Below are 21,913 nucleotides of genomic sequence, written 5' to 3' on the forward strand. Positions count from 1 at the left end.
AAATGTGATGTGGTCCTAAAAATAAAATGGTGTTGTAAAAATGAGAAATCGCTGGTCAACTTTTAACCCTTATAACTTCCTAACAAAAAAAAATTTTGGTTCCAAAATTGTGCTGATGTAAAGTAAACATGTGGGAAATGTTAGTTATCAAGTTTTTTGTGTGCCGTATCTCTGTGATTTAAGGGCATAAAAATTCAAAGTTGGAAAATTGCGAAATTTTCAAAATTTTTGCCAAATTTCCGTTTTTTTCACAAATAAACGCAAGTTATTTGAATGAAATTTTACCACTAACATGAAGTACAATATGTCACGAGAAAACAATGTCAGAATCACCGGGATCCATGGAAGCGTTCCAGAGTTATAACCTCATAAAGGGACAGTGGTCATAATTGTAAAAATTGGCCCGGTCATGAACGTGCAAACCACCCTTGGGGCTGAAGGGGTTAAAGACCAGCCAAGTTTTTTACATTTTAATGGAAACCTGTCACCTCCTTTTTCAGCTATAAGATGTGGCCACTGCCTTTCAGGGCTTACCTACAGCATTCTATATTGCTGTAGATAAGACCCCGATCTAACCTGAAAGATAAGAAAAATAAATTTTATTATACTCACCTGGGGGCGATCCGGTCCAATGGGCATCGCAGGTTCGGGTCTGACGCCTCTCATCTTCATACGATGTCACCATCTTCCTTGCTTCGTGTCTTGGCTCCTGCGCAGGCGTACTGACCTGCCCTGTTGAGGGCAGAGCTAAGTACTGCAGTGTGCAGGCATCGGGAAAGGTCAGAGAGGTCCAGCCCCTGCGCACTGCAGTACATTGCTCTGCCCTCAACAGGGCAGATCAGTACGCCTGCGCTGGAGCGTGGCACAAAGCAAGGAAGATGATGACATCGCATGAAGATGGGAGGCGCCGGACCAGCGACGCCCATCGGATTGGACCGCCTCTGGGTGAGTATAATAAAACTTGTTTTTCTTATCTTTCAGGATAGATTGTGGGCTTATCTACAGCATTCTAGAATGCTGTAGATAAGCCCTGAAAGGCAGTGGCCGCAGCTCATAGCTGAAAAAGAAGGTGACAGGTTCCCTTTAACAGTGTCACTTTATGTGGTAATAACTCTGGAACACTTCAACGGATCAGAGTGTTTCTGAAAATGTCTTTTCATGATATATTGTGCTTCATGATAGTGGTAAATTTTGGTTGCTACGATTTGCATATTTTGATAAAAATATCGAACATTTGACAAAAAAAGAAAATTTCACAATTTTCTAATTTAAATTTTACGCCTTTAAATCAGATAGTTATACCACACAAAATAGTTAATAAATTACATTTCCCACTTGTCTACTTTACAGCTGCATCAATTTAAACATAATTTTTTAAGTTAGAAGGGTTCAAAGTTGATCAGCAATTTCTCCTTTTTCCAACAAAATTTACAAAACCATTTTTGTTCACATCACATTTGTAGTGACTTTGGGGGTCCTATATGCCAGAACATACCCAAAAGAGACACCATTCTAAAAACTAATCTCCTCAAAGAGCTGAAAACCACATTCAAGAAGTTTATTAACCCTTTAGGCACTTCACAGGAATTAATGGAATGTGGAAAGAAAAAATAAACATTTTACTTTTTTTCACAAAAATTTAATTTTAGCCCCAATTTTTGTACTTTCACAAAGGTAACAGGAGAAAATGTACCACTAAATTTGTTGTACAATTTCTCCTGAGTACACAGATACCCCATATGTGGGGGAAAAACTTCTGGGCACACGGCAGGGATCAGAAGGGAAGGAGCACCTTTTAACTTTTTGAACACAAAATTAGCAGAAATCGAGAGCTGACGCCATGTCGGCGATCGCGCTGACGTCAGAAAGGGGACGTGAGTTTATTGGCTGTGAACTCCCAGGACCTGTCTGAGGACACCATGAGCAGGAGAATTTTCTCACGCTCGCTGGGCCCTCAGACAGGGAATAGGAGTTCACAGGGAGACACTATGCACACGGTGCTCAGTCACAGGAAAACGAGTGCTTCGGTGGAATTAGGCGTAAGGCCGGGGTCACACTTGCAACTGCAATGTGAGAAACTCGCGCAAATCTATTGCCTCAATACCCGACACTGTCGCTGACACTCGGGACTGGAGCACTTAGCTGCATAGAAATACATGCAGTCGCACACTCTGGTCCTGAGTATTGGGGCAAGAGACTCGCGTGAGTTTCTCGCATTGCAGTTGCGAGTGTGACCTCGGCCTTAGTTGAGTATTTAGCTTTGTCAAAGCTTTGAGGTGCCGATTATATGCAGGTACGGACTGAGACAGAAATTCAGCCCTCAAAGTCAGATAGGACAGTCTAGATGGAGTGCCAGGCAGGCGGCCAATTGAGGGAGGTCCACTGCAGCTCCAGCCGGGTACCTCGGGAGAGGAGTAGACAGAGTGATTAATGAAAAACCCGGTCACAGGGGAGCGCGAAGGACACAGTTGAGGAGGTTATTTAATATTTAATTTATTGTTATCCACAGCGTGTTTCGACGGTGTATATCCGTCTTCATCAGGTGGCAGTATGAACCTGATGACGACGGATATACACTGTCGAAAAGCGTTGTGGATAACAATAAATTGAGTTTTAAATAACCTCCTCATCTGTGTCCTTCGCGCTCCCCTGTGACTAGGTTTTTCATTAATCACTCAGAAATTCAGCCCTGGCATTTGAAATCACACAGGCCCATGCTGTCGCCGCCCCGATGGGATACATTACTAATATTACCCTGGATGGAGGAAAGCAAGATTTACTACAAGACCAATATCTCTAATGACACCCGTGGCCTGCTGGGGTAAGTGACGGAGCCAGTGACTTTGTGCTCTATCACAACTCTTAATATTATGGGTGTCTTTAGACATGGATTCTGTTAAAAACGTAGCATACAAAGCAGCCCACGAACAGACAGGCCCTTCTGGCATTTGCCAGAATTGCCAGATGGCCGGTCCGGCCCTGATTACATGCATTTTTGATGCTAAAACTCACTACCTGCGGATTTTCTGCATCTATTGCAAGTCTATGGGGAAAAATCTGCATAGAAAACTCATGAACTCACAAGAGAAATTGACATACTGCGAATCTGACACATGCATCAGTGGTCAGTTTACATGGAACAGTGGGCATAACATTTCTACAAATACCATCCACTTTGCTGGAACTGTTAGATGCTCCATTTTTACAGCAGCAAAAATACATAGCGTCAAAAAATCTCCAAAATCCCGTGGTGAGAATGCCGCCTAAGGGTACCACAGCGTCTTTTTCCAGAAATGTTGGCTCCACTCTGGAAAACGAGCTCATAAAATACCTCTAAAGAAACTTCCGATTTATTGCTACGGAAAAACAACTTGTTCTTCTGTTCACGGCCCTGGAACGTCTTTTAGAAGTTTGGGGTCTTCAAAGACGCCAAATGTATAAAGACGTCCATTCCTCTGTCATTTTCTGTTATAAAGGCGCCTCGTACTAACAAGACAAGCGAAAGCGAAGACTGAAAAGACGCCTAAGGGGTTTTTGCACTTCATAAGCGTTTGTGTGGTAAAATATATGAGAGTAGTTGATTCTTTAATGGATTTCAAAAGGCGACAGAGAAACGAGAACATATTGAAGCCCAAAACACGCTTCAGGAAAAGTGGCGCATCTAGGAGCGTTTTGCACTCGTAAAACGCACGGAAAAAGAAGCAGTGTGAACCAATCCTGAGGAGGTGCAGCAATGGCAGGACTTTCTGTCATCTTCTCAGCACTGCTCCCATATCCCCCACCCGGGCTCCCTCCATCACCATCCCCCTACACACATCACACACACACACACACACAAAAAGTTTCAACAACAAGCGGCTGGGCCAATGGCAGGAGGGAGACCCGGGAAAGGGGCTGAGCGAAGGGCGAGGAGATGAGGAGAAAAGCAGGCGAGCCTGGCTGAGAGAAAAAGCCGCTGCACCGGTCATGGCTGTGGCAGAATGAGGGCACCGTGCGCACACCCAGCCTGCCACACATTTCCCGCACTTTACTGACCCCTGAGCAGCGCTCTCCTCACACCGGCCGCAGTGATGCCATCTGCATAAGAATCCATGAGCCTCCGGGCACTGGCGGCGGCGCTCTGGATGCTGTGAGGGGAGCCCGCTAGGACTGGATGCTGCTCGGCATGGCTGCTGGATGCGCGCTGACCTACGCGCTGCTGCTGCTGGCTGCCCTGCTGGGACCGTGCCTGGGCCGGATGATCTGCTGGCAGGCCCTGCTAACGTGCCAGGTAGACACGGAGTGTAACTTCGCCTACCGCCAGTATACTCAGGCGTGCGCCTCGGTGTTCGCCAGGGAGGATGGGAACGAGCCGAGCCCGCGCCGCTGCCCCAGCCACTGCATCAATGCCCTCATCCAGCTGAACCGCACCAAGGCCGGGCCGGCGCTGGAGGACTGTGACTGCGGCACGGATGGCGAGTGCAGAGCCACCAAGCAGACCATCGAGCCGTGCATGCCCCGGACCAGCCCGGGGGGCGCCAGGCGCGTGATCGGCTGCACGGCGGCGCGGAAACAGTGCGAGAAGGACCGCAACTGCTCGCAATCCATGGCCAGCTACTTGCGCCATTGTGGGCCGCTTTTCAATGGGCTGAGCTGTCCGGTCAACTGCATGAGCATCATCATGGAGATGATGAAGATCCCCCGAGCCGTGCAGCTCAGTGACTGCGTGTGTGACGGCATGGAGCGGCCGATCTGCGAGACGCTGAAGGAAAGCATGGGCCGGCTGTGCTTCGGGGCAGATGTGTATGGGGGTCCCGGCAGCAGCGGGGAATCGGACGATGACAATGACGAGGAGTACGATTACTCTGTGGGGCCCACCAGAGCAGCCGACAATGGTGCCCTCCGAGCTGCCCCTGGATTCCTCCTATGGGCATGGTCTGTGTGGTCGCTGTTACAGTGGTATGAGTGACCGCTGCCCTCACCCACCTGATGGTGCCCCCACTGGCCCAGGCTGCCTGCACATGGGTCTGTAGGTCTCTGAAGGGCTTCCAGACACTCGAGCTGGCCAGAGATATTCTGGATCCCAGCAGTCGTTGGCCGGTCAGCTTGGATGAGTTATCATTTATAGCCTTTGCGCCTAGTCAGGAATGATGGTTGCCTGTGAGATGCATTCTGATGATGGTCAGCGAGATATTGGTTCCTGTCAGTCGTCCTGATATTCATGGACCTAGGACAGACTGCAATGTCGGGATCAGCCACCTGTCTCCTGACCTCATCTTAGGCATATCTGAGACTAGAGTTTGGGTCAGGAGACCTGTGGCCGCACCGGTCATCTCAGTCCGTCCTCAGACCGTGAGTACCGGACATGAGGAGCCAGCCTTATCTAAGGGCTTATTCACACTATGGATCGCTGCCCGTCGCCTCCATCTGAATGGGGTTCCATGCACATGTTGCAGAGACATCTCCACCCAGATGTGAGGACAGATTCAGTGGCGAATATGCTATGAGGGGCTGCCTGTGGAAGTGAGAATAAGCCTATATACTATGCAGCAACGGTCCCCTGGGACTGGCTATGCAACTTGCATCTAACCAGCACCTCTCACCACCCTTACGGGCTGCCAGTGATAGATGGTAGTAGAAAAAAAAGGAGTGCCACCATTGCGAACAGATTGTTTGATATCCCAGTGCATCCGACATGAAAGTTAGGCAGGTTTTCATTTAGTTTTGATTGAAAATGTCCTGCCGTTTAGTGTCTACAGCTCCTAAGCCTGTCTGGTCTAGTCCTGCAGTCTTACTGACAGCTCTCTGGGATATTGACAAGAAGCAGGAGCCAGATAAGAGAGGGTATGACTGCAGAACCAGTCTACACAGTGTTTGTTTGTAGTCTGTTGCTATAGAAACATTAATCTGCATGGAAAGTGTAGTCACAGTTAGGCTGTTTGTATTGAAGACTGCTCAACTTTTTGCCATTAATTGCTCAACTTTTTGCCATTTAGGTTCATTTGAGGGGTAACAAATGGTTGTCAAATTGGACATACTTTTAAAGGCGATTTCCAGGAGTTTCCAGCTATTATTTTCTCCAGATTCTCTGGAAGTAGATCCATACCCCCAAAACTACTAAAAAAGCATAGTGACCAACTAGACTGATCCTTTTCTCCAAGGTTCTGAAATGTGGTTGTTATCGGCAACTCCATTTTTGTATTCCACCCTTCCATATGTTGCAGATAGTGTCCACACTTTCCATGTAGTAACTGATAGCTACGAATGACAACTCCTGGAGAACCCCTTTAAGAAGCAACTGCCAGTAATTGTCTGCTGTCTGTATGGTAGAGTAACGTCCAGAAATGCCTTCAGCTACCACAAATGCCTTTTTTTTTATTCTTTAGGAGAAGGGCTGCTTGTGACATAATGGTGACAGTGTTGTCATTAGGTGCTGCCACAATGACTGCCTTTATAGTGTTGAAGCACAATATAACAACACTCAGATGTTGATGTCTATGCTGCCGTCTCACTTATTACACACAGTTGCAGATTTGCTATGTCGGATTTTACATATGTTAATAAATCTGGAGCGCGGCATCACTATTATTCTACATTTTCTCCTATTGTTCATGTAGATACCATCTTGATGCTGCTGTTCCACAGTGGAAAGTATAAGCACCTGGGCACTGTACATTGAAAGCCCAGAGGTGCCACCTGTACCTGAGCTGTGCACTGCCATCATAGACCTGTAAATAACCCATTCAGAATATCGTTACTGGAAGTATCTGCAAAGAATTATAAATAATGTATTTATATGGGAAGAATGTGTCCGTGGCTTTATATCTGTACAGACTTTTATATGAATTGTATCCCATGAATAATTTATTTAGAACTGTAGTCCCCAACCTGTAGCTTTTCAGCAGTTTTGAAACTACCACCCTCCTGCGTATTGAGAGTTGTAGTTCCTGGAAGTGTTGTGGAGCCGCAGGTTGGAGACCACTGTTGTAGGATATAGAGGTGAAAGCTATATGTTGGCAAACTATGCTGTTGTTTCAGCCAATAGTACATATGTGTTCATTGCTCTGTCCTTCAAATGTACAGTTTATTTTATAGATTTTACTTACGCAAAAAGAGAATTTTATGGACTTTGTAAAAACAAAAATATGTAAAAATGACCTCTGTTGTTTTGTTCCATGACTGCCTTACACTTTTGTATTTTTATAAATGAAATAACAGGAATATTTGAAAGCACACAAGACTTCCGGTGTCATTTGTTCATAGTAATTTATGTTCACAGAAGGTACATTTCTATATTTAAATCCCTGATTGTGAACGGGAGACTCAACCTAAATAGATGGTATTTGTTGTGGTATTATACGCTGGCTCACACATAGCACCCTACTACATAAATAAAATGGACCGAAAATTTGAAAAAAAAAAAAGAAGGTACCTATTTAATTTTAGTATGGATGTATATAGTTTAGCACGTCACATTAATTGGTATTTCATAATACCTAATTCAGCAGCCTCCTATATACCCATGAGGCCACGTTCACACGTTCAGTATTTGGTCAGTATTTTACCTCAGTATTTGTAAGCCAAAACCAGGAGCTGGTTATGGGTGATAAATACAGAAGTGGTGACTTGTTTCTATTATACTTTTCCTCTGACTGTTCCACTCCTGGTTTTGGCTTATAAATACTGATGGAGAATACTGACCAAATACTGAAGTTGTAACATGGCCTAATTCAACAGCCTCCTGTATACCCAGAATTCCGCCTTCACATATTCAGTATTTGGTCAGTATTTTACCTCAGTATCTGTAAGCCAAAACCAGGAGTGTGTGATAATACAGAAGTGGTGACGTGTCTCTATTATACTTTTCCTCTGATTGTTCCACCCCTGGTTTTGGCTTACAAATACTGAGGTAAAATACTGACTAAATAATCAATGTGTGAACGTGGCCTGCATGTCCCACTCCTGGTTTGGGCTTGCAAATACTGAGGTAAAATACTGACCAAATATTCAATATGTGCATGTAGCCTGATTGTGCCACTCCATGGGCTTAAACATAATGAGGTAAAATACTGACCAAATACTCAACGTGTGCACGTGCCCTTATTGTCCCACTCCTGGTTTGGGCTTACGAATACTGAGGTAAAATACTGACCAAATAGTCAACGTGTGCACGTCCCACTCCTGGTTTGGGCTTACAAATACTGAGGTAAAATACTGACCAAATACTCAATGTGTGTATGTATCCATATTGTGCCACTCCTGGTTTAGGCTTACAAATACTGAAGTAAAATACTAGCCAAATTCTGAGTGCGGCCTATAGCTGTCGAGTTTGTGTCAGAACTGCAGACTGTTGGTAGATGTCAGATATGTGAAACCAGCTTTAATATGAAATCTTAAACAATATCCATAATAAAATGATGGTGGTATTTAGAGACTTCTTCACATTTTTGCTTATAACTTGTCACTTCTTCCATCAGATCCAGTGGTTTCTTAAATCCGCTAGGGATCTTGAACCTCTCCTGTTTGCTGATCCCATCTGTCAGGCAAGCATTATCAATGCCGTGTAATCCATAAACCCCGTAAACATGATCAGACAATTAGAAGTTGTCATATTGTTTGCTGAGAGTCGGGGTGTTGGTTTGCTGCCAGTACTACTGATTTCCTCACAAACGCCCTTAGATAAATAATTGCGCTCCTAAGCTGTGTGGAGTGCCGCTCGTACACTTGACCTTGTAAATAGCAATGTTTGCTGGAGGAATAAACTGGGCCATTTGAGAAGCGTTCAAACATTTGACACAAAAGAAAGTGGGAGACCAAATCCTGTGGGGATTTCAGCTTTCCTAGGGCCAAGTCAGGCACAGAGGATGTTTATTTATCCTCTCCGGCAAATGTTTTTCTAACCGTAGAGTAGAGCTGCACTTGAGAAAGCAGGCAGATCTACCAAGCCATCATGCCAGCTTTTCACTTTTTTTTAATAACTAGGAACAGTGTCACCAAGAGTTAAATGTAGCCTTTTGTTTCAAAGCGACTTTTGATATGTCCCTCCTTCTTGAGAAGTTAAAAAGACATTAGCAGCAGAAAGGGGAACATGCTGGCAGCTGGACTGATAATTAACTCCTACAATAAACCCAACACTTGATTCTACAGGCTCCCGTCAAAAGCATCTGCCCAGTATAAATCAACACTGGTGGGGGGAGGGGAACACAGGGTGAATGCCTTCACTGCCTTCAATACGAAATCTATACCAAGTGGTTATGAGAGCTGGATGGGATGCTTCAAGTCTGTTTTTGTTAACTAATGCCGCGTGTAATCTTGTTTAAGTGACTTGTATTTCAGTATACGGCATCGCTTTTCACCAATGTGCCCAGGCCAGTGTGCTTACTAGCTCATATATGTCAATTACCATATTAGGTGGAATCTCAAACAGATATCGGCTGCTTTAGGTTTCTTCCATGGATACGTTCTGGGCCTTTCTGATTCTCATTCGGGTTGAAAAGTCATTGGGTCTGTTTAACTTAACGTAAAATTATCTAATGTCTTTTCTCTTTTCTGCGCCCTTGCCTTGCATTCTGCGTGACAGTTTATTTGTCTTGAGAAGCACTTCAGTGACAAATGTTTAAGCGAGTGGAGGACAATAGTGGAGGACAAGGAGGCAGTTCATTGAACTGACAGTGACCATACAGTAAATAGAATGAGATTCAGGCTTCACTGGGCACCCAACCACACAGAAAAGCCTTTGTACACAAATACAATAGACATACATAGGGGGCTCTGTTTTTTTTGGAACAATATATTGAAAACAGGCATCCATAACGTGGCAAGAAGGACAAACTCCAACCACTTTTATAGTTAGAAGTTCTCATGAACTAGAAAACTGATAACAGGCATGGACAGTCAAACAGAATATCCCCCTTGTAAACCAAGATATGAAAAATGGCATAATACTAGCGTCTATGTCATTGTATGTGACCCATTAAGGTTCCTATGTTTTGTTATAAAGGAACTAAGTCTTCTGGTCTAATTTCTAACTAATAATTATGATTTTATTGTATAAAATATGATTATATCCCATTATATATTTAAAGCACAGCCTTCATTGTAGTCTTTTTCTATAAATCAATAGCCCTGGAAGTATCTCTTCTGGGACTGATCACTCACTCTCCGTTCATATTTGACACTACTGACATGGAGGAGCTGGAGGCAGAAACAGATATTCTGCTGAACATTCACCTAAAAGGACCGATACACTTTAAGATATGTACAGTCTAACATTTTATTACTACTTGAATTGCTTTCAAACGCGTGTCTGGATGAGACTGCCTACAAAATCTAACCAGTTGTAGCTATTGGACATTGAGAAAGTCAAGATGGTATTGCTGTGGTTTTGTGATCTATAGGGGTTGTTCAGACTACTGTATTATCGGTCTGAGTGCGATCTGACAAAACATTGGCTCACACTCGGACCAATGTTTTTCTATGGGGCCATGCACGTCAAGAGTCTGTGCCAGGAACAAAATCTCAGCATACCTGAGTTTGAGCAGCTATTCAGATCGTACTCTGCCATGCAAGTCAGTGAGTCCCTGGAAAACATCGGACTGCTCTCGTGTGATATTCTGAGTGTGGTCCGATTTCCATGAGCTGATAGAATGGAGAAATTTTTTTCTCCATCTTCTCATCCAAAAAATTCAGATCACTCTTTGATCAAAGAGTGATTAGGAAATTGCTCCGATTTTCTAGTATAAAAAAAGAATACGTTGGTCTGCAACTAGCCTGAATAAAATGAGTTGGGAGGTCCCAGATGGCTGAAAAATAAAGAGGTTGGGTGAAGCAAGAATGGTACCATCTGTAATATAAAGATACTGTATGGCTGTGTGCCCACGTTGCATATTTTAAGCTTTTCCGCCGTGTTTTTGCCGCAGCGGAAGCGCTTATAGAAAGCTAACAAAACGCACCCCCATGCAATCCTATGGGATTCCGCAGTTGCTGTGCCAATGCTGGGGATTTTTCCGCTGTGGAATCGCATAGCAGAATAATCTGCAGCATGTCCATTAATTTTGCGGAATCGTGGTGTAAAGTGAGCGCTTCATGTGCGGATGGTACCCAGGGTCTGGAGGAGAGGAGACCTCATCCATGACCTGGGTACCATATTCCTGTAAAAAAATAGAATTAAAATAAAAAAATAGGGATATACTTACCCTCTTTCGGCCCCTGGAGTCCTCAGTGGCGCTGCCGGCAAGTTCCGTTCCCAGGCGTGCTTTGCGAGAATGACCTCTGGGCATGTGACCACTACGTCATCAAAGGTCCTTCGCACTAAGCACACCTTGGAATGGAACTTGCCGGTAGCGCCATTGAGGACTGGGATTGCCGCTGAGGAGATCGGAGGCCGCCAGGAGGTGAGTATAGGCAGTATCAATAGTAAAAAGTTAGTCACACTTGTCAAGCACCATGCTTGACAAGTGTGACCAACCTGTCAATCACCTTTCCATGCAATGCTTCAAATCGATTGTATGAGCACAAGCATTCTGCAGGCTAAAAACGCTTGCAAAAGGCTTGTGTTTTGTGGGAAAAAGCATGCGCATTCCGCATGTGTTTTACCCACGGCGGGGAGTTGCAGAAATGCTGCTGACTATTCCACAGCATTTCTGCAACGTGGGCACATAGCCTATCAGTATGAGAATGGCATCTTTGCCATTAATATTACAGAACACTCCTCATATGCAAATAGATATGGATATGCAAAGACACGGGCAGTGCACATTTACAGGAAGGGCTCAGTCTATCATTCCTTCATACATGTGTTCACCGATCTAAGAGCTAGGGTAACATAAGAAGGACCTCTTAACTCAGAGCATTCTGATTGTGAGTAAAACAATGGAAACAGCAAGGAGCCTAGGATCACAGCACAAAAAAGCCCCACTGCATAAAGGATATATACGCTTCACTTGTCCCTGTTGACCTCTGGTAGAGCACTGCTTAATGTGCTTCAGTCCTCAAATTCTGTTAGGTCCGCTGTGGCTCTTAAAGGTAAACTGTTTACACTCTGTCTTTGGTACCTAAGTACACATTTACACTGGTGTGTGCTTTCTCTTCAGCAAACACAAGAATATTTGCTTACATCCTCCTTAGAAGTACTGTTAAATAAATCCTGTTCAAACTATTTGGCAGTGACAATAATTGAAAGCAAATCTGTTTAAAAAATTTATATTTTAAGTGACTTGTACATATAGGGTTACAGTTCGCTCGCTTGCCCTGCAAGGACAGTAATGTTACTTCCATATTATGATACTTACACAATACATTTATATACTTGCTCAAGTCCTGAGTTGGTTAAACATGTCACCTAGCCTATCTCCATGAGGTACACTGTGTGGGTAACGGCAAAAGAATTGAAACGTTCTGTGTAAATACTTCCCAGGACACTTAAGACAGTGTCTTTCTCCTCCTCAAAAATGATCAAGTAGAAAATAGTGAACTGTATACACTATATATTGGCACAAAGATGGCCATTCTCCCAGTAGTAACCAGGGGCTCTAAATAAATGATTTCAACAATGTTTTATTAAAAGGAGAACAAGAACCCTCAAGCTGCATTAATCGGTGAGAAGTCGAGTGTCACTTTTGTCATGGAAATGTTAAGTATATAATAGTGGAGGCAAACAATGTGTGGGCCACTTCATTCTTTCAGCTGTGCTGACACCTCTTAGTGGGGAGCTGCAGGGAAGGATGTGGGAAAAGACTGCTCTCTGGAGAAGCTCTTAGCTTATATTTTAGAGTCCTTTTCATACAATGTGCTTCTGCAGAAAGGGAAAGATATCAGTTGTTTCCCTGGTGGCTCAAGTATGAAATCATACTGATATTTACTCTTATGATTCTTCTTATTTTATATTTGAACTATACAGCTTCATAATTTTTAAAGTTGAAAGTAATCATAAGTACATCAAGTTCAACCTATTGACTAACATGTTGATCCAGAGAAAGGCAAAAACCCTGTGGGGCAGACACTAATAGCTCCATATTAGGGGAACAATTCCTTACCGACTCCATACAGCTTTCATACTAGTTCCCTGGATCAACGTCCAATCACAGAATCTAGTGGCCATAAACTGTTATAACATTTTCGATAAAGGCATCAAGGCTCTTCTTTAACTTTTTTACTAAATCAACCATAAGGGTGTGTGCACACGCTGCGGATTGATCCGCGCGGATTTAGCAAAATCCGCAGGTAAATCCGCAGGTCAAAAGACCTGCAGTTTATCTGCGGATTAGCCTGCGGTTTATCACCTCTACAATGGAGGAGATGGTAAACCGCAGCGGAATCCGCAGAAAGAATTGGCATGTCAATTCTTTCTGCGGATTAGAAACCGCAGAAAATCCGCGCGGAAAAATCTGCACCGTCTGCACTGCGGTTTCCATTTCCCATAGGATATAATGGTACTGTACACCACAGCAGAAACTGGTGCGGACACGCAGGACCAAAACCGCTGCGAATCCGCAGCGTGTGCTCACACCCTTACACCATCATGTGGCAGAGATCTCACTGCTCTTACAGTAAAGAAACACAATTTGTGATGATAAATGTCTAAACTGATTTCTATTCAATATTGTATATTTGATGCTAAATAGAAATTAGTATAGAATTTTCAAAACATGTTCAGGATAGATTTAGAGGTCTCAGAGTTTTATGTAACCAAAGCTGCATTTACTCATGATTGCGGCCCTTAAACAACAGCCAATTGGATTTTTTATCGCCGACTTAGCCTGTTTATATATCAACGTGCACAGAACGATCAGTAGTAGAATCGTTCCTTGCGCATAAACTGTCATTGTTCTCAGAAGCACATGTCCTGTTTATACACCATAATATAATGCCGATAGCTATGAGTTTTAAGCAAGCTTAAAAATTATATCGACAAGCAAAGCTAAGAAGCGTTTTGCTCATTTGTCTGGTGATCGGTAACCTGTTTACACTAGCCATTTATCAGGAAGTGAGCATTCGCAGGAATGCGTTCCCTGTGGTTGACCAGTGAAAAGGTTCATTTAACACATCACTTGTAGATAATTTAATTGTGTAATAAACTTTAGTCCAAAAATTTCTACCCTGGAATTTATCTCTGGGTAGGCAAGTTTAAATTTTGCCAGATCTAGTCATATCTAGTCGACAGCTTTAGACAACATGATTCTTACATGCATACACTAATCACAGTTACTCACTCACCATATAAGAACACATTTTTGTATTTCCATACATGTTTGCGTGATCAGGATAGATTATGTGATATCCAACACATGACAAAAATAGATTACTTATTCATTACATGATGAGGATAGATATTTGTATGTGCATATGTCTGTCCCTTGAACAGGACACAGGTTTATTCACTGGAAGTAAATCAATATCAGAAAATGAACGTATGCAACAATAACGTACACTTGTTTCGAACAACAGTACTTATTTAGTGACATCTTATGCTAACCTTCGAGATCATGCAGTCTAACAGCTACTGTAACCATGCATGGTTATGGGAAGCTGCATGGGTTACCACAACCCACGAGTTTGGACCTGACTTTTGCAATAAAGTCAGGGCATTTAGTGGTATTTTAGGGACAGTTTTATTTATTATTTTTAATTTGGGTTATATAGAAAAGTCTGTAGTATGTGGTTGCCTATTGTTTTCTTAATTAAGAAGGGCAGCCAGATACTAGTGATAGGTTCTCTTTAACCCCTTAAGCCCCAAGGGTGGTTTGAACATTAATGACCGGGCCATTTTTACAATTCTGACAACTGTCCCTTTATGAGGTAATAACTCTGAAACGGATGGATCCCGGTGATTCTGACACTGTTTTCTCATGACATATTGTACTTCATGTTAGTGGTAAAATTTCATTCAAATAACTTGCGTTTATTTGTGAAAAAAACGGAAATTTGGGGAAAATTTTGAAAATTTAGCAATTTTCCAACTTTGAACTTTTATGCCCTTAAATCACAGAGATACGGCACACAAAAAACTTGATAAGTAACATTTCCCACATATTTACTTTACATCAGCAAAATTTGACCAGCGATTTCTCATTTTTGCAACACCATTTTATTTTTACAGACCACATCACATTTGAAGCCACTTTGAGGGGTCTATATGATAGAAAATACCCAAAAGTGACACCATTCTAAAAACTGCACCCCTTAAGGTGCTCAAAACCACATTCAAAAAGTTTATTAACCCTTTAGGTGCGTCACAGGAATTTTTTGAATATTTTAAAAAAAATGAACATTTAACTTTTTTTCACAAAAAAAATACTTCAGGTTCAATTTTTTTTATTTTACCAAGGGTAACAGTAGAAATTGGACTGCAAAATGTATTGTGCAATTTGTCCTGAATACGCTGATACCTGATATGTGGGGGGGAACCACTGTTTCGGTGCATGGCTGAGCTCAGAAGGGAAGGAGCGCCGTTTGACTTTTTCAATGCAAAATTGGCTGGAATTCTGATCGGACGCCATGTCACGTTTGGAGAGCCCCTGATGTACCTAAACAGTGGAAACCCCCCACAAATGACACCATTTTGGAAACTAGACCCCCCAAGGAACTTATCTAGATGTGTGGTGAGAACTTTGAACCCCCAAGGGCTTCACAGAAGTTTATAACATACAGCCGTACAATTAAAAAATCATATTTTTTCCACAAAATTGATCTTTTCACCCTCAATTCTTATTTTTTCAAGGGTAACAGGACCCTAAAAGTTATTGTGCAATTTGTCCTGAGTACGCTGATACCCCATATGTGGGGGTAGACCACTATTTGGGCGCATGGCAGAGCTCGGAAGGGAAGCAGCGCCATTTGACGTTTTTGGCTGGAATTGAGATCGGACACATGACGCGTTTGGAGAGCCCCTGATGTACCAAAACAGTGGAAACCCCCCACAAGTGACACCATTTTGGAAACTAGACCCCCCAAGGAACTTATCTAGATGTGTGGTGAGCACTTTGACCCCTCCAGTGCTTCAGAGAAATTTATAATGCCCGGGCGTGAAAATAAAAAAATCGTATTTTTTCCACAAACATGATCTTTTAGTCACCAATTTTTTTATTTTCCCAAGGGTAACAGGAGAAATTGGACCCCAAAAGTTGTTGTCCAATTTGTCCTGAGTACGCTGACACCCCATATGTGGGAGAAAACTACTGTATGGGCACACGTCGGGGCTCGAAAAGGAAGTAGTGACGTCTTGGAATGCAGACTTTGATGGAATGGTCTGCGGGTGTCATGTTGCCTTTGGAGAGCCCCTAATGTACCTAAACAGTGGAAAGCCCCCACAAATGACCCTATTTTGGAAACTAGACCGCCTAAGGAACTTATCTAGATGTGTGGTGAGCACTTTGACCCCTCTAGTGCTTCACAGAAGTTTATAATGCCCGGGCGTGAAAATAAAAAAATCGTATTTTTTCCACAAACATGATCTTTTAGTCACCAATTTTTTTATTTTCCCAATGGTAACAGGAGAAATTGGACCCCAAAAGTTGTTGTCCAATTTGTCCTGAGTACGCTGATACCCCATATATGGGAGAAAACTACTATACGGGTACACTTCGGGGGTCTCGGAAGGGAAGTAGTGACGTCTTGGAATGCAGACTTTGATGGAATGGTCTGCGGGTGTCATGTTGCCTTTGGAGAGCCCCTAATGTACCTAAACAGTGGAAACTCCCCACAAGTGACCCCATTTTGGAAACTAGACCCCCCACAGAACTTATCTAGATGTGTGGTGAGCACTTTGAACCCCCAAGTGCTTCACAGAAGTTTATAACGCCCGGGTGTGAAAATAAAAAGATCATTTTTTTCCACAAAAATGATATTTTTTGCCACCAATTTTTTTTTTTCTAAGGGTAACAGGAGAAATTGGACCCCAAAAGTTGTTTAGCAATTTGTCCTGAGTAGGCTGATACCCCATATGTGGGGGTAAAACACTGTTTGGGCGCATGGCAGAGCTTGGAAGGGAAGGACCACCATTTGACTTTTTCAACTCAGAATTGGCTGGAATTGAGATCAGACGCCATGTTGCATTTGGAGAGCCCCTGATGTGCCCAAACAGTGGAAACCCCCAATTCTAACTCCAACCCTAACCCCAACACACCCCTAACCCTAATCTCAGCCCTAACCCTGGCCCTAACCCTAACCCTAGCCCTAACTCTAGCCCTAGCCCTAACCCTAATGGGAAAATGGAAATAAATATATTTTCTTTTAATTTTATTATTTTTCCCTAACTAAGGGGGTGATAACGGGGGGTTTGATTTACTATTTATAGTGGTTTTTATGTTTGGCAGCTGTCGCACGCTAAAAGACGCTTTTTATTGTAAAAATAATTTTTGCATCACCACATATTGAGAGCTATAATTTTTCCGTATTTTGACCCACCGAGACATATGAGGTCTTATTTTTAGCGGGACGAGTTGACATTTTTATTGGTACCATTTTCGGGCATGTGACATTTTTTGATCGCTTTTTATTCCGATTTTTGGGACGCAGAATGAACAAAAACCAGCGTTTCATGAATTTCTTTTGGGGGGTTGCGTTTACACCGTTCCGCATGTGATAAAATTGATATAACGGCTTTATTCTTCGGGTCAGTACGGTTACAGCGATACCTCATTTAGGTCTTTTTTTATGTTTTGGCAGTTTTATGCAATGAAAACTATTTTATATAAAAAAATAATTATTTTTGCATCGCTTTATTCTGCGAGCTATAACTTTTTTATTTTTTCGCTGATGATACTGTATGGTGGCTCATTTTTTGCGGGACAAGATGTCGTTTTCAGCGATACCATGGCTATTTATATGCGTCTTTTTGATCGCGCGTTATTGCACTTTTTGTTCGGCGGTATGATAATAAATCATTATTTTTTGCTTCGTTTTTTATTTTTATTTTTTAAGGGGTTCACTAAAGGGGTTAACTAATGGGACAGTTTTGTAGGGCAGATCGTTACGGATGCGGCGATACCAAATATGTGTACTTTTATTGTTTTTTTTTAATTTCCAAAAAATGAATTTATTGGGGCAATATTTTTTTTTTTCTAATTTATTTGGCGATTTTTTTATAAAATTATTTTAACACTTTTTTTTTACTTTATTACATTGTCCCAGGTGGGACATCACTGTCCTGTGACAGATCGCTGATCTGTCACATCACAGATCACTGTGACAAATCAGCGATCTGTCACAGGCAGTGCAGCAGGCTTCCTCGTGCCTGCGCTTTGCAGGCACTGAGGATGCCGGCTCCCTGCAGGCCCCCAAAGGTCCCCGTCACCATCTTGGATTCGGGGGCCTGCAGGGAAGGAGCCCCCCACAGCAGCGCTGCTGCGGGAGTCTCAGGGAAGCACGCAGGGAGCCCCCTCCCTGCCGATGCTTCCCTAAACCCCCGGTACACTGCAGTCATGTTTGATCGCAGTGTGCCAGGGGTTAACGTGCCGAGGGGGCCGTGACCACCCCTGACACATAGTGCCGGGTGTCAGCTGATTATCCCACCGTGAGCGCCGCTGATCGCTATGACGTACTATCCCGTCCATGGGCATAGGGGCCCGGGTCCCATGGACGGGATAGTACATCAGATGTCAGGAAGGGGTTAAGGATTTTTTAAAAATTATTTTTACACTTTATAATATTTTTTTTACTTTATTACATTATCCCAGTATGGAAAATTACTATATTACATCAGATCGCTGATCTGATAGTCTGCACTGCAGACTATCACATCAGAATCTGACAGGCAGGGAAGGAGGCATGCCAGCGCCTGCTCTCATCGCGTTGTTCTAATGGGAGCGCACAGGGAGCCCTCTCCCTGCATGATGTTTCTCTATGCTGCTGTCACTATTGACATCTGCATTAGAGAGGTTAAATGCCCACAATCGCTTCAAGCACCAATCGTGGGCGATGCTTCTGGGTGTCAGCTGTCACATACAGCTGACACCTGCACGCGATCAGCGTGGCACTCAGCGTGAAGCCTCGCGAGCGTATAGTCGTACTAGTACTGCTCTGGGCACAAATGCATCTCCCGCAGAGCAAGTGAGGAAGCCGCTTCCCTGTAGGCCCCCGAAGGTTCCCGCCGCCATATTGGATCCGGGGACCTGCAGGGAAGGAGGCACCCGCAGCAGTGCTGCACATTGCGCTGCCGTGGGGGGCTCAGGGAAGCACGGAGGGAGCCCCCTCCCTGCCGATGCTTCCCTTTAACCCCGGTACACCGCGATCGTGTTTGATCGCGGTGTGCAAGGGGTTATTGTGTCGGGGGTGGTCCGTGATCGCCCCTGACACATTGTGCCGGGTGTCAGCTGTGATAATCAGCTGACACCCGGCCGCGATCAGCGGCGCTCACCACGTGGGCGCCGCTGATGGCTATGACGTACTATCCCGTCCCTGGGAATTAAGTCCCAGGGCACATGGACGGGATAGTACGTCTCATGGCAGAAAGGGGTTAAAGGGGTGTTTGCCCTTAGGCTACAAGTCTGCAGTCACTCTGTTTGAATCCTCACATCGTGTGCACTGCGCGCTGTAAAGATTCTCCGGTGCCGGTGGCGGGCTGGTTACCGCATATAAACGGTTTACACAAATGCGGCCTCGCTCAATGCAAGTGTATGTAGGCAGGACAAGTCTATTCGGAATGTGGCAGGCAGTATGCATAGCGCATAACTGTGGTCACATGACTGCCCCACTCTCAGCACCTGAGAATCGTCACAGAGCAGACCAAAAATGGTCAGGACAAAATTGGCGCCTTTCCAAAATTGAGGGTAAACAACTTTGTTTCAAGCATGTGATGCTCGTTCAACCTCACCTGTGGCAAGAAACAAGTGTGGACAATATAAACATCACACCTAAAATCTACTAAAAAGGGCAGAAGTTGACTCAATTTTTGCATTGTGCGCCACATTAAGTATGGAGAACATAAATCCTTCTCCATAGATCTTAATTTTGCACTGTAGTTAATCTCCCTGGACGTGGGCGGCAAAGAATAACTGATGAAAGGTTGCAAGGAAGGATAGTCCGGATGGTGGATAAACAACCCCAATCAAGTTCCAAAGATATTGAAGCTGTCCTGCAGGCTCAGGGTGCATCAGTCTTATCGCAAACTATCCATCGCCATTTGAATGAAATGAAACGCTATGGCAGGAGACCCAGGAGGATCCTACTGCTGACACAGACATAAAAAGTTAGACTGCAGTTTGCCAAAATGTACGTGAGTAAGCCAAAATCCATCTTCTAAAGTGTCTTGTGGACAGATAGAGCTTTATAGTAAAGCACATCATTCTACTGTTTACTGAAAACAAAATGAGGCTTACAAATTAAAAAACACAGTACCTACAGTCAAATATACTAGAGGGCCAAAGATGTTTTGGGGTTGATTGCTGCCTCTGGCACTGTGAGCTTTGACAGTGTGCAAAGTATCATGGAAACTGAAGATTACCAAAGGAGTTTGAGTTGCAATATAGTGCCTGGTATCAGATAGCTTGGTTTGCATCCTAGGTCTTTGGGGTCATTGGGGTCTTCTAGCAGGACAATGATCCCAAACATACTTCAAGAAGTACCCAGAAATGGAGGGAAGTGAAGGCTGGAGAGTTGAGAAGTGGCCAGCAATGTGTCCAGAAGTAAGTCTCATTGAACACCTGTTTGTGGAGAGATCTTAAATTTGCTGTTGGGAGAAGGCACCCTTCAATTACGAGAGACCTGGAGCAGTTTGCAAAAGAGGAGCCGTCAAGTTGAGAGGTGTAAGATGCTTATTGATGGTAACAGAAAGCGATTGATTGCAGTTATTTATTCCAAAGGGTGTGCATCCAAATATTAAGTTGAGGGTGCCAACAATTTTTTTTCAGGCCAATTTTTGGAGTTTTGTGTGAAATTATATCAAATTTACCTTTTTTATTGTTCCAATACACAAAGGAAATATACATGTGTTTAACAAATCAGGTGTACTTCCAATAATTTTCGTGGAGAAATACTTCATTTTCTGGAACAAATTCAAGGGTGCCAACACTTTCGGCTCTGACTGTAGTAAAAACCACAATCTCCTTGGAAGTCAGGCCATAGGCATGTAGGTCTTCAACACATCTCGGTCTGTCATAGAATTCCATCAGCACCCTGCAATTGTGTCACGGGTGCTCTGATGGGTGCATAGAATGATGCGCCCCCATGCCGGCATGCTATTAATGCCTCTGTCAGAGATTGACAGCGGCATTTAACAAGTTAACAGTCATGGGCCATTCTACCCGCAGCTGTTATTGGTGGGTCCTGGCTGTAACAAACTCCGTGAGCCCACTCCATACACCTATTACCAACTTGCGCATACAAAGAGTAAGAAATAAATTAAATAATGAATATCAATGTGATAAACCTCATATGTAACACAGTCCTTTCAAAAATATCTAACGCTTTTGATTGAAGAAAACTTTAAAGTTTGAAAGTTTTTTATTGATCTTGTTTTATACCTACATTTCATCATATAGCAGGTGCTGCTTTAAAGGAGTTGTTCCCCCTCTTTTTTTATCCTTTTCATCCATGCCAAGAGAGTCGATGCAAGTCTGCAAATCCTTTGCGTTGCTGCCTCTGACATAAATCTGACGAAAAGTGATCTAAAAAATGAAAAAGAATCTATACTTGCATACCAATCTCCCAACTTTCCTCAATAGCGCTGTCTGGGTTCCGCACTGGTCTTTTTGTATCCCCGTTTCCTCTGTGGGTGGAAACAGCTTGGTGATCAGTACGTGACAATAGAGTTCTTATTTTTTATTTTCAGACCATGCCAAATCCAACTTTTATTTAAATGGTAGAAAACACATTTTGGGGGAAATGAGGTTACAGAAGAGTAAGACCTAACAGGGAATGTTTAAAGAAACTTTTTTTATACAGTATAAATAATATTCTAATGTATCAACTTAAAGGGAATCTGTCACCCATTTTTTGT

General features: G+C 43.3%; 1 protein-coding gene across 1 annotated transcript; it reads left to right on the forward strand.

The window, feature by feature from the left end:
- Positions 1-3,851: 3,851 nt before the first annotated feature.
- GAS1 (growth arrest specific 1) lies at positions 3,852-7,217 on the forward strand. The gene has a single exon (XM_073545988.1). The coding sequence runs from the start codon at positions 4,154-4,156 to the stop codon at positions 4,946-4,948; it is 795 nt and encodes a 264-aa protein (XP_073402089.1). The 5' UTR covers positions 3,852-4,153; the 3' UTR covers positions 4,949-7,217.
- Positions 7,218-21,913: the final 14,696 nt, after the last annotated feature.

This window comes from Dendrobates tinctorius, unplaced genomic scaffold, assembly GCF_039654945.1.
Source record: "Dendrobates tinctorius isolate UK_male_01 unplaced genomic scaffold, ASM3965494v1 ptg000144l, whole genome shotgun sequence".
In the NCBI taxonomy this organism is placed as follows: Eukaryota; Metazoa; Chordata; class Amphibia; order Anura; family Dendrobatidae; genus Dendrobates; species Dendrobates tinctorius.

Coding starts and splice junctions, on each gene's coding strand:
- GAS1 (XM_073545988.1), top strand. CDS start 4,154: ATGCTGCTCGGCATGGCTGCTGGATGCGCGCTGACCTACGCGCTGCTG.